This window comes from Elephas maximus, chromosome 25 (genome assembly GCF_024166365.1).
Source record: "Elephas maximus indicus isolate mEleMax1 chromosome 25, mEleMax1 primary haplotype, whole genome shotgun sequence".
In the NCBI taxonomy this organism is placed as follows: Eukaryota; Metazoa; Chordata; class Mammalia; order Proboscidea; family Elephantidae; genus Elephas; species Elephas maximus.
The window spans coordinates 15,466,306-15,488,538 of NC_064843.1; the positions used below are offsets into that span (position 1 = coordinate 15,466,306).

The window sequence follows — 22,233 nt, forward strand, 5'->3', positions numbered from 1 at the left end:
TTAACTACTAAAGAGGTTACTGCTACTCCCACCACACCACCCTTTACGAGTGCTGAGCGCGGACAAAGCCCTATCATGGATGCTTCGCACACATTCATTCGTTTAATCTTCATATCATCGCAAAACGGAGCAGCCAGGGAGGCAATTCTACCAACGTAACTGGCCCTTGTCCAGGTTAAGGCAAGGTGAAATCCGTCTTTTGCTGCATTTCATTAAGTTTCAAATCCTCCCCACCTTGGGGGCCGCAGGCAGCGAGCCTTCCTCCAAAGACAGCTCCGCCCAGGCTCCCCCGGGGGCGCGGACTCGCGCGCGCTGCAAGGCCGCCTTCCCTGACCCGCGCTCGGAGACCTCGGCGCCCGCCCGACCGCAGATTGTGCAAGCGCAGGGCTGCGCGGCCGCCACCGCCGCTCCTGCCACTGGGGGAGGACCGGGCGGGCTCGGCCCAAACCCGGTGACCTCACGGCGCGGCGAGCCTCCGGAGGTGATCTCCGGGGTGGAGTCCGCGCTCGCCCTCCAGGCTGCCCCGCACCGGTCACCCGAGGCCCTGATGCACTCGCTCACCTCGCTGACTCCATCCCTTTCCACCACTGCCCCCTCCCGTCCCGCCGCCCTGGTGGCCTGGCCAGCCCGGGCCCACTCCGCCCCACTCAGCGCGCTCATTGGCCACCCCAGGCCTGCCCCGTTTCCATAAATACCTGTTCCCGGGGCAGGGGCGCATGGAGGGGGACAGGAACAAAGAGCAGGGACAGCAGCGGCTTTTCTACCCTCGGTGACACCTCCATCCCGCAGCTCCAGACCCTATTAGCCAGACGGGCAGGCGGACCCGCAGCCCTTCCTCTTCTAGTGGGCGCTCGTCCCCTAGGTGCCCTGCTGCAGCCCCTGAGTCCAGCGCGCGGCGCCGGGTGGCTGCCGCCCGGTGCAGCGCCGAGCATCCTCCTCAACATTCTCTCTGCTCCCCGCCCCCCTTCGCCCTCTCCATCACACCTGCGGGCCCTTTTCGCCTCTCTTTCGCAGAATCGAAAGCCCCCCAATCCCGCCTGCATCTCTTTAGCACTCTCGCCCTGCCCAGTCCGCGAACCTTCCCACGCGCCGGGTCTCCCTTGCTGCTATGAGGTCCCCCGTCAGCAAGAGCCGCCCCCTGGCCACCTTCCTGCAGCAATTGCGCAGCCCTGGGCAGCCCCCCAGAGCCGTGACATCCACTGCGTGCACTCCTCCTCGGCCGCGGGAGATGCCCCTCTGCCCGCTGATGGCACGTGGCGAGGCGCAGAACGAGTCCGCCCTGCCCGGCCCCACCAACTGGCCGCTGCTGGGCAGCCTGCTGGAGATTCTCTGGAAAGGGGGACTCAAGAAACAGCACTACACACTGGTAAATGCCTCTTCGCGCCTCTGCCGCTCTCCCTCCCTGCCCTGCCTCCCCGCCGCGCTCCCAGCTCTCCAGGACGCGCGGGCCGGACGCAGGGTGCGCTCAGCGGTCCGGGAGGCGGTGGTCCGGGTCCGCCGGGAGGAAGGAGGCGGGAGGAGGGAGCAGCGCTCTTGCGGCGCGGAGGATGCGCGCCGACTCCGGCTGTGCGTGCCTGCTGCAGGCGGAGTACCACAAGAAGTACGGCGAGATTTTCCGCATGAAGTTGGGTTCCTTCGACTCGGTGCACCTGGGGTCACCGTGTCTGCTGGAGGCGCTGTACCGCACCGAGAGCGCGTATCCCCAGCGGCTGGAGATCAAACCGTGGAAGGCCTATCGCGACTATCGCAAGGAGGGCTACGGGCTGCTGATCTTGTGAGTCTAGGAAGGTGGCAGGGTGGGGACAGGCGGCGGAGCCCGAAGCGCCTGGAAATGTTGGGGGCGGGGGGGAGTTAGGAGTTTCCTGGAATCCTACCCTTCCTGTTCAACAGCGAATACCAAAGCCCCTATCCAGTGCAGTCCGGAGCTTTGCATGCGCTAGACCGGGTTGAGGGGACAGCTGTGCGGTGCTCCAAACACCTGCATTCTCTATGGCAAGTGGGCGGGGCTAGGGCCGTCCATCAAAGAAATGCCCAAACAGGGTCATACAAATTGCGGTGTTCGGACTCGGGGGCTGGATGAGGTTCTGAAATCAGCGTTCCAGGCAGACATCTGACACAAACATGCCCAGAAACTCCCAGGACCCAGGCACTTCGAAGCTCAAAAGTCAGAAATTAACTTCTTTTGCTTTTAACTGTGGCCTTTCTCTCCCGGGGCAGTTATTCCCTAGGTGTAATTGGAAAGGTGGGATGGGGAGGGGAGCTAAGGTTGCATTTTAGAAAGATAAACGCTACAAAATGGTGCCGTTCCTCTGTTTTTAATCGTTAGCATTTAACAAGTTAACACTTTTCGTTTACCCCCAAATAGTAATGCCTAATGGTTGTGTTTTTCACTTTATAAATACTGGGGTTTAAACACACATGAATGCATGGTGCATGGCAGCCTGTATGGTTCAACAAGTACAGGGCCACGTGTAGTAAGGGTGCTTACTGGGAACAGGCTTTTTACAACTCCATATATCTTTGTATGTTGTTATTTGGAAGCAATGGACAGAATTCTAAACTTGAGGTGTTTTGTGAATCTGAGGTTCAAGCCAATGGGTTGAAAGAAGACAAGGTTTGAACTCAAACAGTCCTGACTTGCTGGTGAGGGGCGTGTTCACATGCCCACTCTTTCCGCTGTGACTCCAGACTTCCAGTCTTCCAGCCCCACCCCTGCTTCTTGTTTTTGTTGTTGCTAGGTGCCATCAAGTCGGTTCCCACTCTCCTAGGGCACCTCCAAAGCCCTGAATCCAAATGATCTGACTTCACCTTCCCGGTACAATCTCTAACTGAGAAGAAAGGTGCTTTTCCATCCTCCCGATCAAACCAGCCCCAAAGTCTGGGTCTTGCCAATATTCCTGGCACGCATCTCAGCTTCCATTTGACTGCATAGCTGATGAAATTGCAGAGCTGGAGGTTCTCTGCTTCTCCCGTCTTTTCTCTGCAGTTTGCTCTAACTACAATTTTGCTTCTCTCTCCAGGGAAGGAGAAGACTGGCAGAGGGTCCGGAGTGTCTTTCAAAAGAAACTGATGAAACCAGTGGAAATTATGAAGCTGGACAACAAAGTCAATGAGGTTTGCAGGCTGGGGCCAGCTTTCCAGGGTCTGTTGCAGATAAATGTTTATGGGGCTTAGAGTCACAGCTACCAAGTGCAGAGGGAAAAGCAGGCAATTTGGAGAATTCAGGGGGACTTCACCTTCTCCCCATATTCCCACCCCCCAAGCCCTTATTTCTCACTTCCTCACCCAATTTTTAATATCTCAGTGAGGGTGCAATTACGAGCATAGACGTTGATATTCCACAGTCTTGGATTTGAGCCCAGCCTTCTACCCACTAGCTATGTGACCTGGATTAACCTCTCTAAGCCTCAGTTTCCCAGTCTGTAAAATGGAAGTAACAATTCCCCCACCACAAGTTAGCTGTGAGGACTAAATGAGATGATGCTCGTAAAATTTTAGGCGATGACATCTGAGCTGGGTTTTGGAGGATGAGTAGGAGTCTGCAAGCCAGAGAAGGTGGGAAAAGGCACCCCAGGTAGAGCTTATAACGTGATAAAATATGGAGGCCCAAGAGGGCATGGTTTGTTCATAGACTAGTACATCCAGTGCTGCTGAAGTGAGGCTTTCTCTGAAGTGATGCTGGACAGGGGACAGGTCTGGACAATATTTTTGTGCCATGCTATGGTAGTTGGCCATTATCCTTTAGCCAATAGGGAGTGAAGGGCGGGGGGGTTAAGCATATAGTAAACTCTTTATACTTGCCCACTTTGGGTGTTTATTTTGAACTGGAATTGTATCCAAATGGGATCTTACAGGTCAGAGACTGCAAACTCAGAAGCTTTTGGGAGCCAGGTAATTAATAAGTGAATAAGGCAGGCCTAGTTTATTTTTTAGTAGGGATGTCAGCAAACAGAGTAATGCATGCCCTTCTTAGAGGGAACAGCTGTCACTCAGATTCTTCCTACTGCTGCCACCTGGGAAGGTAGAGTCAGTGTGGCCAGATCATGGAGTTATTTTTATGTATTTTTTTTAAGGAGCAGTAGGAGATCTATATTTTTCGTGTGAAATCTCTAAATTTTTAAATGGTAACCAATTCAAAGTACCATATTTTTACACAAATAACTCATGCCTTCGACATTTGTTTGCCAGCCTCTCCCCCTCCCCAGTATTTTTGTAAACATGTTATGTTAATTTTTTTTTACAGCAACAAATACCACAAGTGAATGTTTTTAAGTATCAGAAATTTATTTTCTCACAGTTTAGGAGAAGTCTGAACAGAGGATGCAGGCTCCGGGGGAAGGCTTTCTCTCTGTCAGCTCTCAGGGAAGGTCCTTGTCTCTTTTTAGCATCTGTAGGCCTGGTGTTCCTTGGCTTCTTAGTGATCTTCATGTGGCATGGCATCTCTCTTCCCCCTTCTCTGCTTGCTTCCTTGCTTGTTTAATTTTGGTTATATCTCAAAAGAGACTGATTTAAGACACACCCTACACTGTCTCATTAACATAACAAAGAAAGCCCGGTCTCAAACAGGATTATAACACCCAAAACCCACTGCCATGGAATGGATTCCAACTCATAGCAATGCTATAGGACAGAGTAGAACTGCTCGATAGAGTTTCCAAGGAGCGCCTGGTGGATTCGAACTGCCGACCTCTTGGTTAGCAGCCATCGGAGTTAACCATTACACCACCAGGGTTGATTATAACACAGGGGTTAGGATATACAACATACATTTTGGGAGGACACGATTTAATCCATAACAAAGCTATTTGGTTACAGAGCTGCATCCAGAAAATGCAGGTCTTCTGTCTCCAAGTCCAACATGCTTAACACAACACCCGCCAGTAAGGAGGTGTTTTCTTGCCAGACAGGGAAGTGGCAAGCCCCAGGATAGTTACAGCATCATTCCTTGAGATGTTGTGCCAACAGGGACACTTTGCCAATCCCCCTTGGCAGTTTATTCCTGGTTCCGATTAGAAGAAACACTTTTCTTAAATTGCCACAATTCATTTTTAGATCAAAAGCTGAAACTTAAGCTTCAGGGTGGCTGCAGGAAATGCTCAGGGAGTAACGCAGGACAAGGTTGTTAGGGGATAGGGTAGTCTCCCAGAAAAATATACATCTAGCATTACTTCAGAAGAAAGAATGTTATGGGTGTTGAATAAACAATGTAGCAAAACCTGAAGTTAGATTACTAAGCCATAATTTTTTTTTTTCCTTTAATGATTTTAAAATGTTTTTCGTGGCTGCTTTCTTTTAAGGTCTTGGCTGATTTTATGGGGAGACTGGATGAACTCTGTGATGAACGAGGCCACATTGAAGACTTATACAGTGAACTGAACAAATGGTCATTTGAGAGTAAGTTGCAGTTACAATCTTGTTCACTTGATCTGCAAGTGATATGGTGGACTAAATGCGGCTTTGCTGACAGCTCTCCCATAACCATACATTATTGCTGACTAGGGAAAAGCCATACCATTCCCAGTAATGGCTCTTTAAAGCACTCAAGTTATGCCTTGAACTATGGGTTGTTCAAGCAGTCATTCAACAAACACTATACACCTGCTATGGGTCAGGCAGGTGCTGTGCTAGGTGCTGGGGGCACAGCAGTGAACAGAACAGGTAACATCCTGCTCTTGGGTAGCTTAAATTCCTGGAGGGGTGACAATCAACAAGTCAACACATTTTAATATATACCCTGTTGAGAAATCCATTGTTGCTGAGTCGATGCTGACCCATAGCAACCCTATAGGACAGAGTAGAACTGCCCCATAGTGTTTTCTTGGCTGTAATCTTTACAGAAGCAGATTGCCAGGTCTTTCTCCCATGGAGCTGCTGGGTGAGTTCAAACTGCCAATCTTTTGGTTAGCAGCTGAGTGCTTAACCATTATGCCACCACGGCTCCTTCAAGAACTAATTACCTACCATTAAAAGGTGCTAGCAGTGATCCAGGGGCATAAAAGAAAACAGTCACAGAAGGAACAATTGGACAATTGGAGAAATTTTTAAGCGGGTACATTGTACATGTATTATGGAATGATTGCTAGTGTTTTGGGGGGCATAAATGGCATTAGGTTATGTAGGAGAGTGGCTTTGTTCTCATGAGATCGCTGCTGAAGTATTTACGTGTGGATTGTCATGAGGGCTAAAAGTTATTTTCAAGGGGTTCACACACACACATACACAAACTTATATGTACATACACAGAGAAAGTAATTGTGGCAAAGTGTTAACAACTACTGCATCAGAGTTAAGAGTATACAGGTATTTATCGTGCTGTTCTTTAATTTTTCTGTAGATAAAGAGTTTCAAAATAAAAGTTTGAAAGTTAAAAAAAAAAGGTTATTATGTTAATAAAATGGAAACATAAAATGTGTTAGATCAGCTCCTGGCTCCTGGCAGAGAGTGAATGTTTTTGTTGTAAGGTGTCCTCGAGTCTGTTTTCGACTCATAGTGACCCCATGTGACAGAGCAGAAGTACTCCGTAGGGTTTTCAAGATCACAAGGTCTTTCTCCCATTGAGCTGCTAGCGGGTTCGAACCAGCCAAGTGCTTAACCTTTGCACCACCGGGGCCCCTTATATAGTGACATGCTCAGTACACAATTGTTCTCCTCCCTCTCTTTCCTCTCATAAATGGCTTTCCTACTGACCATCATTAAGCCGAAAGAATCCAATAAATGACTCCAACATTACAGCTGGGTTCGAAGCAGAGTGATGGTGCCTTTACTCCAGCTCCAGGTCTCTTCCGTGTCCCTGAGATGACTAAGGACTGTGCATCTCTGACCAGGAGGTTCTGAAGGGATGAGTCATGGGACCTGGAGATCATTTCTAGAAAGAAAGGACAGATCAGGTCCCTTCTCTTAGGCCTTCCTCTATGTTCTTGGACTTCTGATTTTTCTTAGAAAAGACCACACTTTTACAGAGACAGAACTGAGCCTTTAATATCCAGCTAGTCACAGACTCTGGCGTGGCTGTGATGGAGTAACAATGGTGATTATTTTAAATAACAGGTATCTGCCTTGTGTTATATGAGAAGAGATTTGGCCTCCTTCAGAAGAACGTAGGGGAAGAAGCTTTGAACTTCATCATGGCCATCAAAACGGTAAGCGTCAACTTCAGGAGAGCAGTTTTCCCAGTTGAGAACATAACAAATGGGCATCTCAGTGTTTCCCAGAGGATGGTGCACACACATATTTTATTTCAATAGTTACATGTTACTGTTAAGGTGGATTATATATTTTAATGTATATATATATATGCATATATATATATTTTATATATATATATGCATATGTAAAAGAACATTAAACCCATTATTTCTTTGCTTAGGCAGGGTCCACGGAGGCATTTCAGCTCAAGACTGGTTGATTAAAACGATGGTTTACAAGACTGTAAATTTTCAGATTTTAATTCTTTTAAAGAGTTGAGTGATATGTAGATAGGGCAGAAACTGTGAAATTGGCTTGAGCATGACTAAAGTTTGGGAAGTCATGGAAATTGAAGTGAATATGAAAGTTAGAGTTGTTGAATTTTTTTTTTTACTTTTAGGTTAAACAAATCCAGTGGAAAATCATAATTTTCAATATTTCATGCGAGTGGGGTGAGGGCAGCAAGTATTGCTTCCAGGAAAAGTGCAGCGAGGGCTGGCAGATCCTTTGACTTCTTGCCTTTTGGGGTGCAGAGCGTGCTGGCAGGGATGGATCACCCAACAAGCAAAGTATGCACGGGCTTAAGTGTGCTTACTTACTAATCTGTAGTGCACGTCTTTGATGTGGTGACAACCAGGTGAAATTGTGTGCTACAGATTAGCAAGTAAACACAAGTTATCCCATGTGTACCTTGCTTTTTTTTATAAGTCCGGCCCTGGGTTCTGCTATTTGGAATGCTCCTCTTCCCTAATGAAAGTTGTCTTTGAGAGAAGGAGAATCTGGGATGAAAAGGTGCTTGTGTTCCTCTCAGATGATGAGCACGTTTGGGAGGATGATGGTCACCCCGGTGGAGCTGCACAAGAGCCTCAACACCAGAGTCTGGCAGGACCACACGCTGGCCTGGGACACCATTTTCAAATCAGGTAAGAGTGGCCGCTTCCACATCGGCCACAGACACTTCTGGCAGCCCTGTCTCCTGGGATGATTTTCCTGGGCCAGCCACCATGATCTCTCCATGGAGCTGCTTCAGCTGATTCTTTGAGGTTTTGCAAACACGTGAGCTTGGGGGTTGCCCTCATGTAGAGGAATTCTAAGGAAAAGGCAAGGAGTAGCTTTCTGTCATCATCTTTGGGGGCTAGGAGGGAGTAAAAGCAAGAGGTTTAGAGTCAGAGACACCCGGGTTCAAGCCCCAGTTCTATCACTGGGTGTGGGGGCTTGGCCATTGTGCTGTCATTTTCTCATCCTCAGTTGTCTTGTCTCTATAATGGGCTAAAAATAATAATGCCTACCTCAATGCAGCTGTATCTAGGGTTTTTATAAATAGCACGTCATACTGTCTTAATGGGAGCTATTTCTGCTTATTATAGAGAGAACATTAGGTGCCAGGTATTGTGTGGTGCAAACAGTTAAGCACTAGACTACTAGCCAAAAGATTGGCAGTTTGAGCCCACCCAGAGGTACCTCGGAAGACAAACCTAGCGATCTATTTCTGAAAGGTCAGCACCATGAAAACCCTGTTGAGCAGTTCTACTCTGTGCACATGGGGTCGATGGCAACTAACAGCAACAGTAGATAGATAGATGATAGATAGATAGATACCAAACCAAAACCCATTGCCAACGAGTCGATTCTGACTTATGGCAAACCTATAAGACAGAGTAGAACTGCCCCATAGGGTTTCCAAGGGGCGGCTGGTGGATTTGAATGGATATAATTCAATATATACGTGTATATGTATACCCAACCCTTTGCCATCAAGTCAATTCCAACTCATACCAAACCTATCGGACAGAGTAGAACTGCCCCGTAGGATTTCCAAGGCCGTAATCTTCAGAGAAGCAGATTGCTCCAAAATGCCTGGGGGGGTTTGAACCGCCAGCCTTTCAGTTAGCAGCCAAGTGCTTACCACTGAGCCACCAGGGCTCCTTTGTCAATATATATATATATATATATGTTTATTTAATCCTCATGACAAACCTGTTATTAGCCCGAGTGATGCAACAGAGACACATAGAAGTTAATAGGATGACATGCTAGATGATGGCAAAGCCAGGGCTTGAAGCCAGGCAGAAGGGCTCTAGATGCTCAGACTCAAACTACTGCACCAAGTACTACCATCAGCACCATTCCCGTCATCATCGCTGTCATTAATTTGAAGGTTGTTTGTATAATGGATTGCAGTGAGGGAGACACATTCCTAGCAGGTACTTTATTAATCTTAGAACTTTTCACAGTGCTGTCAGCAGGCATGGGCACTGGACTTGCATGGATGGGTGTGCTTGTCTTTGGCAACACGGTGGGGGTCGGGTTTCTCTTCTCCTCTATTGCCAGAATTTGGGAGCTGTCATGGATTGAATTGTGTCACCAAAAAATATGTCACTTTGGCGAGGTCATGATTCCCTTGTATGACTGTCTACCATTTTATCTTCTGCTGTGATTTCTGTATGTGTTGTAAATCCTATCACTGTGATGTAATAAGATGGAATACTGGCAGTTATATTGATGAGGTCTACAAGATTAGATAGTGTCTTAAGCCAATGTCTTTTGAGATATAACAGAGAGAAATGAGCAGAGAGACAGGGGACCTCGTACCACCAAGAAAGCAGTGCTGGGAGCAGAGCACGTCCTTTGGACCCAAGGTTCCTGTGAGGAGAAGCTCCTAGTCCAGGGGAAGATTGATGACAAAGACCTTCCTCTAGAGCCGACAGAGAGAAAGCCTTCCCCTGGAGCTGACGCCCCGAATTTGGACTTCTAGACTATGAGAAAATAAATTTCTCTTTGTTAAAGCTATCCACTTGTGGTATTTCTGTTATAGCAGCACTAGATGACTAAGACAGGAGCTAAACCTTCCTTTGCCTCTGTTTGTGGCTGTATCAGCTGAAGTCCCAAATCTAAAGTTCAAGTTCTGATTCTACAAGTGAACCCTTATCCCACCTCCTTTTCATGCTGATCTCCTCCATACTTCGGTTGTTTGTTAGGTATCATGGAGTCAGACTCATAGTGGCCCCATGTGACAGGGTAGAATTGCTATGGGATTTTCTTGGTTATAATCATTATGGAAGCTTTCTCCCATGGAGCCACTGGGTGGGTTCAAACCACCAACCTTTCAGTTAGCAGCTGAGTGCTTAACTGTTGCACCACCAGCGTTCCTTCCTTCTATACTTTAAGCTCTTGCTATGCAGAGTCGTGTGTGGACTAGCCACATTGGCACCCCCTGAGGTCTGGTTAGAGCTACACATTTGCAGCCCACCCCAGATCCTGAGTCACAACCTGTCTTTTCCCAGATATCCCCAGGTGATTCCCATACATGTTAAAGTTTGAGAAGCTCTACTCACGTGGGCATTGATAAGTCCTTGCCCACTTAGCAAGAGGGCAATATTGGCTTATATAAGAAATGGTCAGTGTCCCTGAAAAGACCCTTTATATATTGCAAGAAGGATTTTATCTAGGTTCTCTTGCATTCTTTTCCTAACCTGTCTCCAACTTTCTCTCCCTTTCCTCTTCCAATAGTCAAATCATCTATCAACAGCCGATTAGAGAAGTATTCCGAGACACGAAATGCGGATTTCCTTTGTGACATCTATCACCACAATCGGCTTTCAAAGAAAGAACTGTATGCTGCCATCACAGAGCTCCAGCTGGCTGCAGTAGAAACGGTAATGCGGGGGCTGATTTTACTTTGCTACATAGTCTGCACAATTTTTTCATGATGAATTTTAAATAGACATTCACCAACTCACTCATTCCACAAGGATTAACTGAGCACTAATTTTAGCAAAAATGCAGAGTCTCATCCTAGATGCTGTGGGAAGTCCAGCACGGGGTCCTTGCACCTAAACATGTGGCGGTGCTGTTAGGTGCTGTCCAGTTGGTTCCAACTCTTAGTGACGCTGCTTACAACAGAATGAAACACTGCCCAGTCCTGCACCATCCTCACAAACATTGCTACGCTTGAGCCCCTCGTTGTAGCCACTGTGTCAGTCCATCTCGTTGAGGGCCTTCCACTTTTTCAATGACGCTGTACTTTACCAAGCATGATGTCCTTCTCCGGGAACTGATCCCTCCTGAAAACATGTCCAAAGTGTATGAGATGTAGTCTTGCCATCCTCACTTCTAAGGAGCATTCTGACTGTACTTCTCCCAAGACAGATTTGTTCGATCCTTTGGTAGTCCATGGTATATTCAGTATTCTCCAACACCACAATTCAAAGGCATCAATTCTTCTTCAGTCTTCCTTATCCATTGTCCAGCTTTCACATGCATGTGAGGTGACTGAAAACGCCATGGCTTGGGTCAGGTGCACGTTAGTCTTTAAGGTGACATCTTTGCTTTTTAACACTTCAAAGAGATGTTTTGCAGCAGATTTGGCCAGTGCAATAGGTTGTTTGATTTCTTGACTGCTGCTTCTGTGGGCGTTGACTGTGGATCCAAGTAAGACGTGTGGTAGGAAGAGAATTAAGGTGCTCTAATGACTAAAAAAGAAAACAAAACCCAAACCGGTTGCTACCCAGTTGACTCCCACTCATGGCGACCTCACATAGGTCAGAGTAGAACTGTACTACAAAGAGTTTTCAGTGGCCGATTTTTCAACAGTTAATCACCAGGGTTTTCCTCTGAGACACCTCTGGGTGGACTCAAACCTCCAACCTTCCAATTAGCAACCAAGTGCTAAACATCCGCACCAACCAGGGACACCAAAATCCAGAGTAGGATATGGTAAGTGGCATGAGAAACATGCAAACCTCTGGGGGAATTTGGATTCAGTGAAGTTTCATGCCCTAGTAGGACACATAACCTAGATTTAAAAATGGGGTGCATTTTAGGTGGTTACCACAAAGCGCCTAACTCTGCCTATCATACACTGTCAAAATATTGAAATACCCTCTCTGCCAAGCTTATACTATTTTTTTTTTCTGCTTACAATTATAAAATAGTGAGTTAGGAAAACTTGATTTTAATTCTAATGAAACGGTTTACTTTAAATATCTAAATTCTGTCTCCAATGTGTTTGTCGTAGTAAATACTTAGCATAGCCAAACCCCAACACGAACACTGACATAAGCATTTGCATGGATTTAATTTTCTCTGATTCATTTTTCAAGCTGACATTGGAATGATGGGTATTCAAATTTCTCATAGGTCCAGTATTTCATATACTTTATAGTCACTAAGCAGAATATATATACCAGTTTATATCTTTTCCATATTTTCCCCTTCTGTAGTGTTTCTCATTGGAAGAAAAGGTAGGGTTTCCTACATGAGTGGAATACTAAGATTCTTATTTCTCCTCAGACTCCAGAAGTGGGGATTCCTCTTAGGTCATTTTCCTGTTGGCTCACTTACCCTGAGAGGCCCTTAGAGTGATAAAAGTAAGCTTTCACTCATTCTTCTTCTCCTTTTTTTTTTTTTAACAACTGGACTATGAGCACCATGGTGCCAATGACTTTGTTTTGTCCAGTGATGTATTCCCAGAACCTAGACCAATACCTGGCATATTGTCGGTGGTCAATAAATATTTGATGAATAGGTTAAAGAATTCAGCAACTATTGAGTGCCTACTATATGCCAAGCACTGTTCAGGTCCTTGAGAGGCCACACGAGCCAGAGACAAAAGTCCTCCTCCTCATGGAACTTACATGCTAGTGGAGAAGGCAGAAAATAGACATGTAAACAAACACATCTGATCGTTTCCATGGAGGAAACCATCAGGGTGATGTGATAGACAGGAATGGACATGGAGGGAAGCTTCCCTCTCTGAGGAGGAGATATTGGAGCTGAGTCTGGAATGATCAGAAGGAACCAGCCACATGAAAATCTGGTGGAAGAGCACTGCAGGCAAAGGAGAGAGCACACGCAAAGGCCCTGGGGTAGAAAGAGGAGTAGAGCTAGAGCAGGTACAAATGTGGTAGGAGTAGAGCTTGGAGAAGGAATTGGGCCATGTTACCCAGGGTCTTTTGAGCCCTATTACACCTGTAATGGGAAGCTCTTGCAAGGATTTAAGCAGAGGTGTGACCTGATTAAATTTATGTTTTAAAAGGTGGGCTTGTTAGAGAATGAACTTAGTTGGAGCAGAAAGGGTAGTTACAGGATCTGCTGCCTCCATGGAGGTCAAGCCGGGATAGTTTATACCCCAGAGATTTCCCAGGCCACATCCCCCTTCCCCACCCCAGTCACTCCCTGCAGTTATCCTACCAGGCCCAGACTGTCTTCCATGGCTTTGGTGAAAGCTACAGTTATCTGCGTTTTGGAAGCTGTCTTTGTTGTTTGTGGTGAGGGATCCATTGATATAGTTAACTCTGTTTCTTTTTTAGTCCTGGCTATTCTGAAAGTCACATTTGGAAAATCAGAGAAATTAAATGTGTATCTAATTTGGGGGCTACGCCCTCTTCCTGTTTGGTAAATAGGACTCTTGTAATAATGGCATCCATAGTTTATTTGCAGCGAGGCTGCTGGTCCTCTGACATGAAGAAGCCTGCCTTGGAGGCATCTTCTTCCAAAAATAATAACAATCATCGGCTCAGCAGCATCTTGCACTTTGCTCCTTTGAGTGAGTGGCACACGGCATTTCATGTCTGCAGAGGGAGGGTACAATGACAATTTGCAGGGGGAGTAGTTGGTTTAAATTAGCTAAAACAGGACCAAAAAAACAAAAGCACTTGACTACCAGTGTGAGTATCACATAGCCAAAAGCTGCACTGTCGGCTTCCACCAGTATTTTCTCTCTTCCTATTGCCTTTGGAAACTCTATGGGCAGTTCTACTCTGTCCTACAGGGTCGCTATGAGTCAGAATCGACTTCGATGGCCCTGGGTTTTTTATTGCCTTTGGAATAAAGGCTGCTACTTAAAAGGACATGGGCCTTTGTTGAAAATGTAGCTGGCTCCTTGAAATCCTCAGCTCGATACTAGAATGTCTTATTTTGGTGTTGGCGTCCCCCTTCCAGGGTCCTTTACATGTGGCTGGAACCCAGAGTGTAGATGATACATTTTTATTTTTGTCGTAACTTTTTAGGGTGGGACAAAAAGAACTTTCTTTGAAACTCTAGAAATGCTGCTTCTTGTGCATTATCAATGAAAAATAAAAGTAACTCTTACTAACAACAGTGCTTATCAGCCCCTGTCTCCCCACTCAGTTTTTATATCAAAATATTTTTACATCGAACAATGCTTAACTGAACTTTTTTATTTGCAGATAATTGTAGATTCCCTTAGAGTGCTAGGAAACAAGAGAGAGGGATTCCGAGTACCCTACACCCCGTTTCCTTCAATGGGAACATCTTGATGTTGCAAACCACTGAGCTTTCCAGGTTCTTTTTTGTTATTGTTGTCATTACTTGCTGTTGAGTCAATTCCAGCTCCTGGTGACCCCATGTGTGTCAGCGTAGAACTGCCCCATAGGGTTTTCAAGCTGTGACCTTTTGAAAGCCGATTGTCAGGCTTTACTTCCGAGGCACCTCTGGGTGGGTTTGAACGGCCAACCTTTTGGTTAGTAGTCCAGTGTTTAACCATTGGTGCCACCCAAGGACTCCCAGTGGTATTATCTTGTGCAACTAGAGTACAGTACCACATCCGGGAAACTGACATTGATACAATCCACCAATCCTATTCAGATTTCACTCGTTTTGCACACACTCATTTGTGTTCAAACAAGTTTTGTTACAAACTACGTTTTGCCTATCCTACATTTTACAAACTACAGCTGGTTATCTGAAGAAAGCTATTTTGATTCCCTCGGTGAATAAACCCTCCTTACTTGATATGTTTTGTAAATGAATCTGACTTCTCGTACGTTGGATTTATTTAAGGCACAGCAAATGAGGACACAAAAAAAGTATCAGCAATATATCTGCAGAGCGAGGTGCTAGCATCAGCCCTGGTTCGGCTACTGCACGTTTCAGGCAGTTTCCTTGCCCACACTCACATTTGTGTCCACTTGGCTTTCAGACAGCAAACAGCTTAATGTGGGTACTCTACAATCTATCCCGACATCCCCAAGTGCAACAAAAGCTTCTTGAGGAAATTCAAAGAGTATTTCCCGAGAATCAGATGCCCCGGGCAGAGGATTTGAGAAATATGCCATATTTAAAAGCCTGTCTGAAAGAATCTATGAGGTAAGGATATACTCCTAAATCAATATGAATCTGTTAGAAAATTGTTCTCTAAAAGACATAATGTGACATCCCCACCTGTGGACACCTCCCCAGGTTGATTCATGAATGTTTATCCAACCACAAAAAGGAGCCCTGAGAATGTATTTATTTTCTGTTACCCGTTTCCTAAATCATTTGGGAGAATTCTATTAAATCTTGGAAAGTCACTTTTAAATCAGTACTAATAATACTGTAATGAATACTGTAAGTACCAATTAATATTATGAGCCTGACTGAAGGACACGAGACAAAAGCTCAGCAAGGGAATGATAGTATGACATGATAAGACATAGAGACACCTTTGTTTTTGAATCTCTGAAATAAAAAATTCTTTCAAAGTTCTTTTCACACCTTTCTGGAAAATAAAATTCACACCATCCTAGGATCAGAAAGAAATAGCTTTAACATATTAAAGGGTAGATAATAGAAACTAGAGCAAGCATTAGGCTTAAGGGTGTAGCTTTAACTCCATGAAGGGTAGACAAACAAAAACCCTAGAACCAACATCGGGCTTAAGGGTAAAACACAAAAAGCACACACATTAAAGTCTGAAATGAGACAAAGAAAAAACCTCTATTAACAACGACTAATCAGTCCTGTAGTAAACGTTTAGGTCCCTGAGTGGTACAATCAGTTTGCACTCAACTATTAATTTCAAGCTGGAGCCCTGGTGGCACAGTGGTTAAGAGTTTGGCTGCTAACCAAAAGGTCGGCAGTTCAAATCCACCAGGTGCCCCTTGGAAACCCTATGGGGCAGTTCTGCTTTGTCCTACAGGTTCGTTATGAGTCGGAATTGACTCGATGGCAACGGGTTTGGTTTTTTGGTTTTATTAACCCAAAGTCAGGGTTCGGACCCAGTCATTGGCATTGCAAAAGAAAGGCCTGGCAATCTGCTTCCATAAAGATTGTTGTTGTTCAGTTGTTAGGTGCTGTCGAGTCAGTTCCAACTCATACATGACAGCCAAGAAAACCCTATGGAGCAGTTCTAGTCTGTACCACATGGGGTCGCCATGAGTCAGTATTGACTCTACAACAATAGGTAGTGGAGGCTTAACCAGTGCAATAAGACAAGAAAATGGAACAAGAGGTGTAAGTATCAGGAAGAGACAGGCTTGTTTATGAAGAGTTGTGATCATGTTCTCTTTTTGAGTATAAACTTCTGCAGCATTTATTTAACCAGAATCTGCATTCACACTAACACTAAAGACAGTGTTATAAAAAGATAGTAAAGATATTGGTCTGTGCTCATCTTTAGATCTTTGAAAAAAAAAATTTTTTTTTTTTAAGGCTTACCCCAACTGTACCATTTACAACTCGGACTCTTGACAAGGAAACTGTTCTGGGTGAATATGCTTTACCCAAAGGAGTAAGTAGTATTTCTATGTCCTGTACCTTAAGTAGTATTTGTATAATTGTACCTAGCTTTGAAAGGTACCATTTCTAAAGAGTCATCAGATCTCCCTAAAACTCTTTGCTGGGAGAGCATTTATTTTGGCAATAGAGATTGTAGAGTATTACTGAAATGCTGCATAGCGCTATATGAGGAAGACTGACTGTGGAGACAGAGAGACCTGGGTTCAAGTTTCATCTTAGTCTGTGTCGCCTGGAGTGAATTCCAAAACCTTGGCTCCATCATCTGTGAAATGAGAATAATAATAGGATCGATCTCATGGAGTTGTGGTCAGGGTGTAATACAAAGTCTTAGAGCTCTTTACCTATTTATTACCTGAGACATCTTAAGCACTCCATACATGCTGGCAATCACCATTGTTACAAATTCATGGGTTACTTCTACATTTGCAAGGTGATCATTTTTGGAAATTTTGCTCTTCAGACCTTCTCTTCTGGTTTATTTAAATGCTCTCTGTTTCTGTGTATTTCTAGACAGTGTTGATGCTAAATACCCAGGTGTTGGGCTCTGATGAAGACAATTTTGAAGATTCAAGTCACTTTAGACCTGAGCGTTGGCTTCAAGAGAAGAAGATTAGCCCTTTTGCACATCTTCCATTTGGCGTTGGGAAACGAATGTGCATCGGCCGCCGATTAGCCGAGCTCCAGCTCCACTTGGCACTTTGCTGGGTAAAACCCTCTGACTGCATTTCTGTGACCGTGTTCTGTGCGACTCCACAGGCAGTTGAACAGAGGGGGTAATTCTGCTTTCTTGTGCACGTGTGTTCCAGATTGTCCGCAAATACGACATCGTGGCCACCGACAATGAGCCTGTGGAGATGCTGCACCTTGGCATCCTGGTGCCCAGCCGAGAGCTCCCCATTGCCTTCTGCCGGCGATAAGATGCCTCAGGTGAGTACCTGGGTGTTCATTCTCTTCTGCAAGGTGCTGTCAAAGACCAAGGGGTGAGCTCAGTGCAGGGGTCAGCCAGACCCGGTAGGAATACTATATGCTTAGCCCAGGCCCTGGCACCAAGTAAGTGCTCAGAAAATCCTCGCTGCTATTACTGTTTCTGAGTGTGTATATAGGAGGCTGGCAAGGGTCAGTTGGTAAGTATTTTAGGCTTTGGGGGCCATAGGGTCTCTGTCCCATCTGCTCAACTTTGTCATTGCAGCATGAAAGCGGCCACAGGCAATTCATAAATGAACAGGTGTGACTGCTGTGTTAGTTTTCTATTGCTGTCCTAACAAATCAGCACACATTTAAAGGTTTAAACAACACAAATTTATTATCTTATAGTTCAGGAGGTCAAAAGTCCTACATGGCTCCCACCAGTCAAGATGTTGGAAGGGCTACATTCCTTTCTGGAGGCTCAAGGGGCAAATCTATTTCCTTGCTTATTTGGAACACTGACAGAATTTAGTTCCTTGTCTCTGTAATGGTGAGGTCTCTCTTTTCTTGCTGGCTGTTGGCTGAGGGTTGTTGCCAGCTTCTATGTGCTGCCTACATTCCTTGGCTTATGACCCTTCCTCCATCTTCAAAGCCAGCAACAGTGGGTGGAGCCCTTCTCATTGCTTCAAATCTCTCCTCCTCATTCTGTATCTCTCTGTCAGCATCTATCCAGGATCATCTCCTCATCAAGGTTCATACCCTTAAGCACATCGGCCAAGTCCTTTTGCCATGTAAGGTAACATATCCACAGGTTCCTGGGATTAGGACCTGGACATCTTTGGAGGACCATTATGCTATCACTGTTGTGTTCCAATAAAACTTTATTACTAAAAACAGGCTGCAGGCCATATTTGGTCTCAGGCCCTTGGTTTGCCAACCCCTGGCATGTATATATGTCTATCTATCTATCTGTCTGTCTGTCTACCTACCTACCTACCTGCCATACCCATATATGAACAACTACTTATTATCACTTATTTTCTTTGAATTAACACAGGCCTAATAGTATACTTTAAAAAAATACTTTAGTCCTGTCCTAAGAAATAATCTCCTTAGTGAAATGATGACTTTGGAATTCCACTTATTTTCCCCTAATATATATTAAAATTCATAACTACTGAAGTGATAAAAAGCTAGCCTAGGAAAACTCTAATGTCATCTTAAATGAAAACATAGCATTTCCAGCATCCGGCTTTCTAGAATTACATGTCAGTGTTCAAACCCAGCCTCAACCAGTCTACCCTTTCAACAACATCTCCTAGAATCTGCCTAGAACTAGTTGCTCTTTGCCAACAGCAATTTAAGGGACATTTATGGATAGGTTGGGTGTTCAGAAAACAAGGAGTTACAGATGAAATTCCTCATTCAGGTCCAAATGAATACTTTGCTATTTTTCCTCCAACTGTCTGGTACCATTAGGAAAGCAGTCAACATATGAACATCCCAAAAAAACAGAGGTGAACCACGTAGGATAATGAGGGGTGTCATAGTCATCTAGTGCTGCCGTAACAGAAATGCCACAAGTGGATGGTTTTAACAAAGAGAAGTTTATTTCTTCACAGTAAAGTAGGCTAAAAGTCCAAATTCAGGGCATCAGCTCCAGGGGAAGGCTTTCTCTCTCTGTTGGACTTCTCATCAATCTTCCCCCAGACTGGGCACTTCTCCACACAGGGACTCTGTGTCCAAAGGATGCGCTCTGCTCCCGGCACTGCTTTCTTGGTGGTATGAGGTCCCCCCTCTCTGCTTGCTTCCCTTTCCTTTTTATCTCTCTCAAGAGAAAAGGTAGTGCAGGTTACACCCCAGGGAAACTCATTTTACATTGGATCGGGGATATGACCTCAGTAAGGGTGTTACAATCCCAACCTAATCCTCTTTAGCATAAAATTACAATCACAAAATGGAGGACAACCACACAATACTGGGAATCATGGCCTAACCAAGTGGACACATATTTTTGGGGGACACAATTCAATCTATGACAAGGGAGTCTAGCTTTTTAGAAACCCCCAGACTTAGAAGGAAAGACGGCATGGACCTCTTTATCGTGATGAACCACACCTTTGGCTTTTTTTTTTTTTTTTTACATTTTTGTGTTAGCATTTATTAGCACAAACACTAGTGTTTTGCTAACAAATATACTTCTTTGATAAATAACTGGGTGTACTTTTTTTTTAACTAGAGACCATGAATGGTGATTTTTACTTTCCTGCAGGAATGATGCTACAAACTTCTGCATTACTCGAATGCAAACTTCAAAAGCCGGAGAGTCCAAAGCATCTGAAGAACATGGAGGCCCGCTGCTGTGTTAATACTTTCCATACTGTCTACAAAGATGATGGTGTTTATTAGGAATGTATCCAACTCAGGGAATCGGGTTGAGTGTTGGGATACAAGGCACTTTACAGGGTACCCTACACTACTTCAATGTTAGCGGCATCCTGACTCACCTGGAACTGTCCAGGACCTGGCTCTTTCTCAGCTCCCATGACCTGAAAGGGAGGCTGGACACTTGCCAGACCATCAGGTGAAAGTGGCTAAGGGCTTTGGGCCCTCCCCTACCAAATTCACCATGTGAATATTTAAGTCTCAAGAGTAAGTTTATGTTTAACAAATGAAAGGCCTAACCACAGATGTCGAGCTGATTCTGACTCATAGCAACCCTATAGGACAGAGCAGAACTGCCCTATAGGGTTTCCAAGGCGTAAAAACTGCTACATCCTTCTCCCTCAGAGTGGCTGGTGCGTTGGAACTACCAACCTTTCGGTTAGCAGCAAAGCACTTAACCATACTGCACCAACAGGACTCCAGTGAAAGACCCACTACAGCTAAATTGCTGACACACAGGGAGGGAATACTGATGGTTAATTTATTGTAACTCGTTGAATGCAATGTTGGGGAAAATATTTCTTAACAATGTAAGCTAAGCTAAAGCCCCATGAGAGCTTTTCCTGTTTTGAATGAAAACATAATTGGGAAATTACAGAATATGTATAGTTTAAGTCCCTGGGTGGTGCAAACAGTTAACATGCTCAGCTGCTAACTCAAAGGCTGGCGGTTCCAGTCAACCCAGAGATGCCTGGGAAGAAAGGCCTGGAGATCTACTTGCAAAAAAAACTAGCAATTGAAAGCCCTCTGGAGCACAGTTCTCCTCTGAAGCACATGGGGTCGCCATGAGCCAGAGTCAACATGACAGCCACTGACATATTTTCTGAAGTACTTTAACGAAGCCAGAATCTCTCATCTAAGAAAGCCTTGTTTTAATACATTAACAAAGTAAAGAATTTTGTTTTGGTTAAAGGACTCTAAAATTCTTTATTTTGTTTTGTTTTTTTCTATGGCACTGGGATGTGTGTCAACAGCTTTTAAATGTAGGTGTGTGTGTATGAGTGTATTCTAATGACAATTTGCTGAAGTCATTTTTTTATAAATATATATGTACGGTATTTGACTTAAGATTTGTGGTTTAGGGTAATGTTCTGAAGTTTAGCCACAATTTAAAAATATCCAGTGTGACTTTAAGACTGTGACCTCCAATGCCTTAGTTTTTCAATCTATAGAATGGGACAGTAGTAAAATTTGTATCTATTAGAGATTAACTGTATATCATTATTATGTGCTTTGAACTCCTTGGGAAAATATGATATCAAAAATGCAAAATTCATAGAGATTTATGCAATACTTTAAAAACTTCTGTCTAAAAATTGTGTTTACAGGTATTTTATTTGCATGCGTTTTTACTGGTTTCCTAAAAGCATACTGTATAATTCCGTATATTTGATTAGGATTTCCATTTGTTATATTTTAGAATATTTCAGAAGTACAGCATATGTTTATAGCTTTGTATTTTAACAAATATGTATATTTTGCTAAAATAGGTATATGCTTTTGCCCTGCTGTGAGAATATTTTTAGTAGAATTATAAATCTGCATGTATTGTCAAATGTCATCTGTATATTCTCTTTATCTTCTCTGGAAGTAAGAATTAAATTTTTAGAACATTCCAAAGACCTCTTCATTGCATTTGTTACAACAAAATTAAAAATTTTAAACTTTGGCTTACTACTAGGAAATTTTCTCATGTGGCAATTTTACAAGCCCCATCTCACAAAATCTACCCTTAAGAAAAATTGAGACTTAGATAACAGTGTTACTGAAAGATGATTATTTGAATCACAAAATCATTTTCCATTTTTTTTTTTTTTTGCTGCTTAAATATTTTTCAAGTCCATCTACTTCTCTCTCTACCACCATCCCCATCACCCTGGTCGTGGTGATCAGTAGCTCTTTCCTTGCAGTAGCAGCTCACCGACTTCCTCCATCGACTCCTGCTTCCTCCACACCATTCTTCCCACACTAGTCATATTGGTCAATTCAAAACCCAAACCTGATCTTCTCTCATCCCTGCTTCTGTGACTTCCCACTGCTCTTAGGCATGGATCCAATTCCTCAAAATGTTGAACATAGGACTACCATACGACCCAGCAATACCAATCTTAGGTGTACACCATTGAAGACATGAAAAAAAGAACACAAACAGAAACCTGTTCACCAAAGGTTCAT

The 22,233-nt window shown here is 44.4% G+C and overlaps 1 protein-coding gene across 2 annotated transcripts; it reads left to right on the forward strand.

Moving 5' to 3' along the window:
* Positions 1-1,108: 1,108 nt before the first annotated feature.
* Positions 1,109-17,624, forward strand: LOC126067304 (1,25-dihydroxyvitamin D(3) 24-hydroxylase, mitochondrial). Of its 2 annotated transcripts, XM_049869087.1 has the most exons (11): positions 1,109-1,366; positions 1,584-1,774; positions 3,021-3,114; positions 5,298-5,394; positions 7,048-7,139; positions 7,997-8,108; positions 10,696-10,841; positions 15,128-15,294; positions 16,621-16,699; positions 17,218-17,412; positions 17,514-17,624. In XM_049869087.1, the coding sequence occupies exons 1-11, from the start codon at positions 1,109-1,111 to the stop codon at positions 17,622-17,624; spliced, it is 1,542 nt and encodes a 513-aa protein (XP_049725044.1). The 2 variants fall into 2 exon arrangements, with proteins under 2 accessions (XP_049725044.1, XP_049725045.1); XM_049869088.1 differs by lacking the exon at positions 17,218-17,412.
* The last annotated feature ends 4,609 nt before the right edge of the window (positions 17,625-22,233 follow it).

Coding starts and splice junctions, on each gene's coding strand:
- LOC126067304 (XM_049869087.1), top strand. CDS start 1,109: ATGAGGTCCCCCGTCAGCAAGAGCCGCCCCCTGGCCACCTTCCTGCAG. Junction 1,775..3,020: donor GGCTACGGGCTGCTGATCTT/GTGAGTCTAGGA, acceptor TTCTCTCTCCAG/GGAAGGAGAAGACTGGCAGA. Junction 17,413..17,513: donor TCCACTTGGCACTTTGCTGG/GTAAAACCCTCT, acceptor CGTGTGTTCCAG/ATTGTCCGCAAATACGACAT.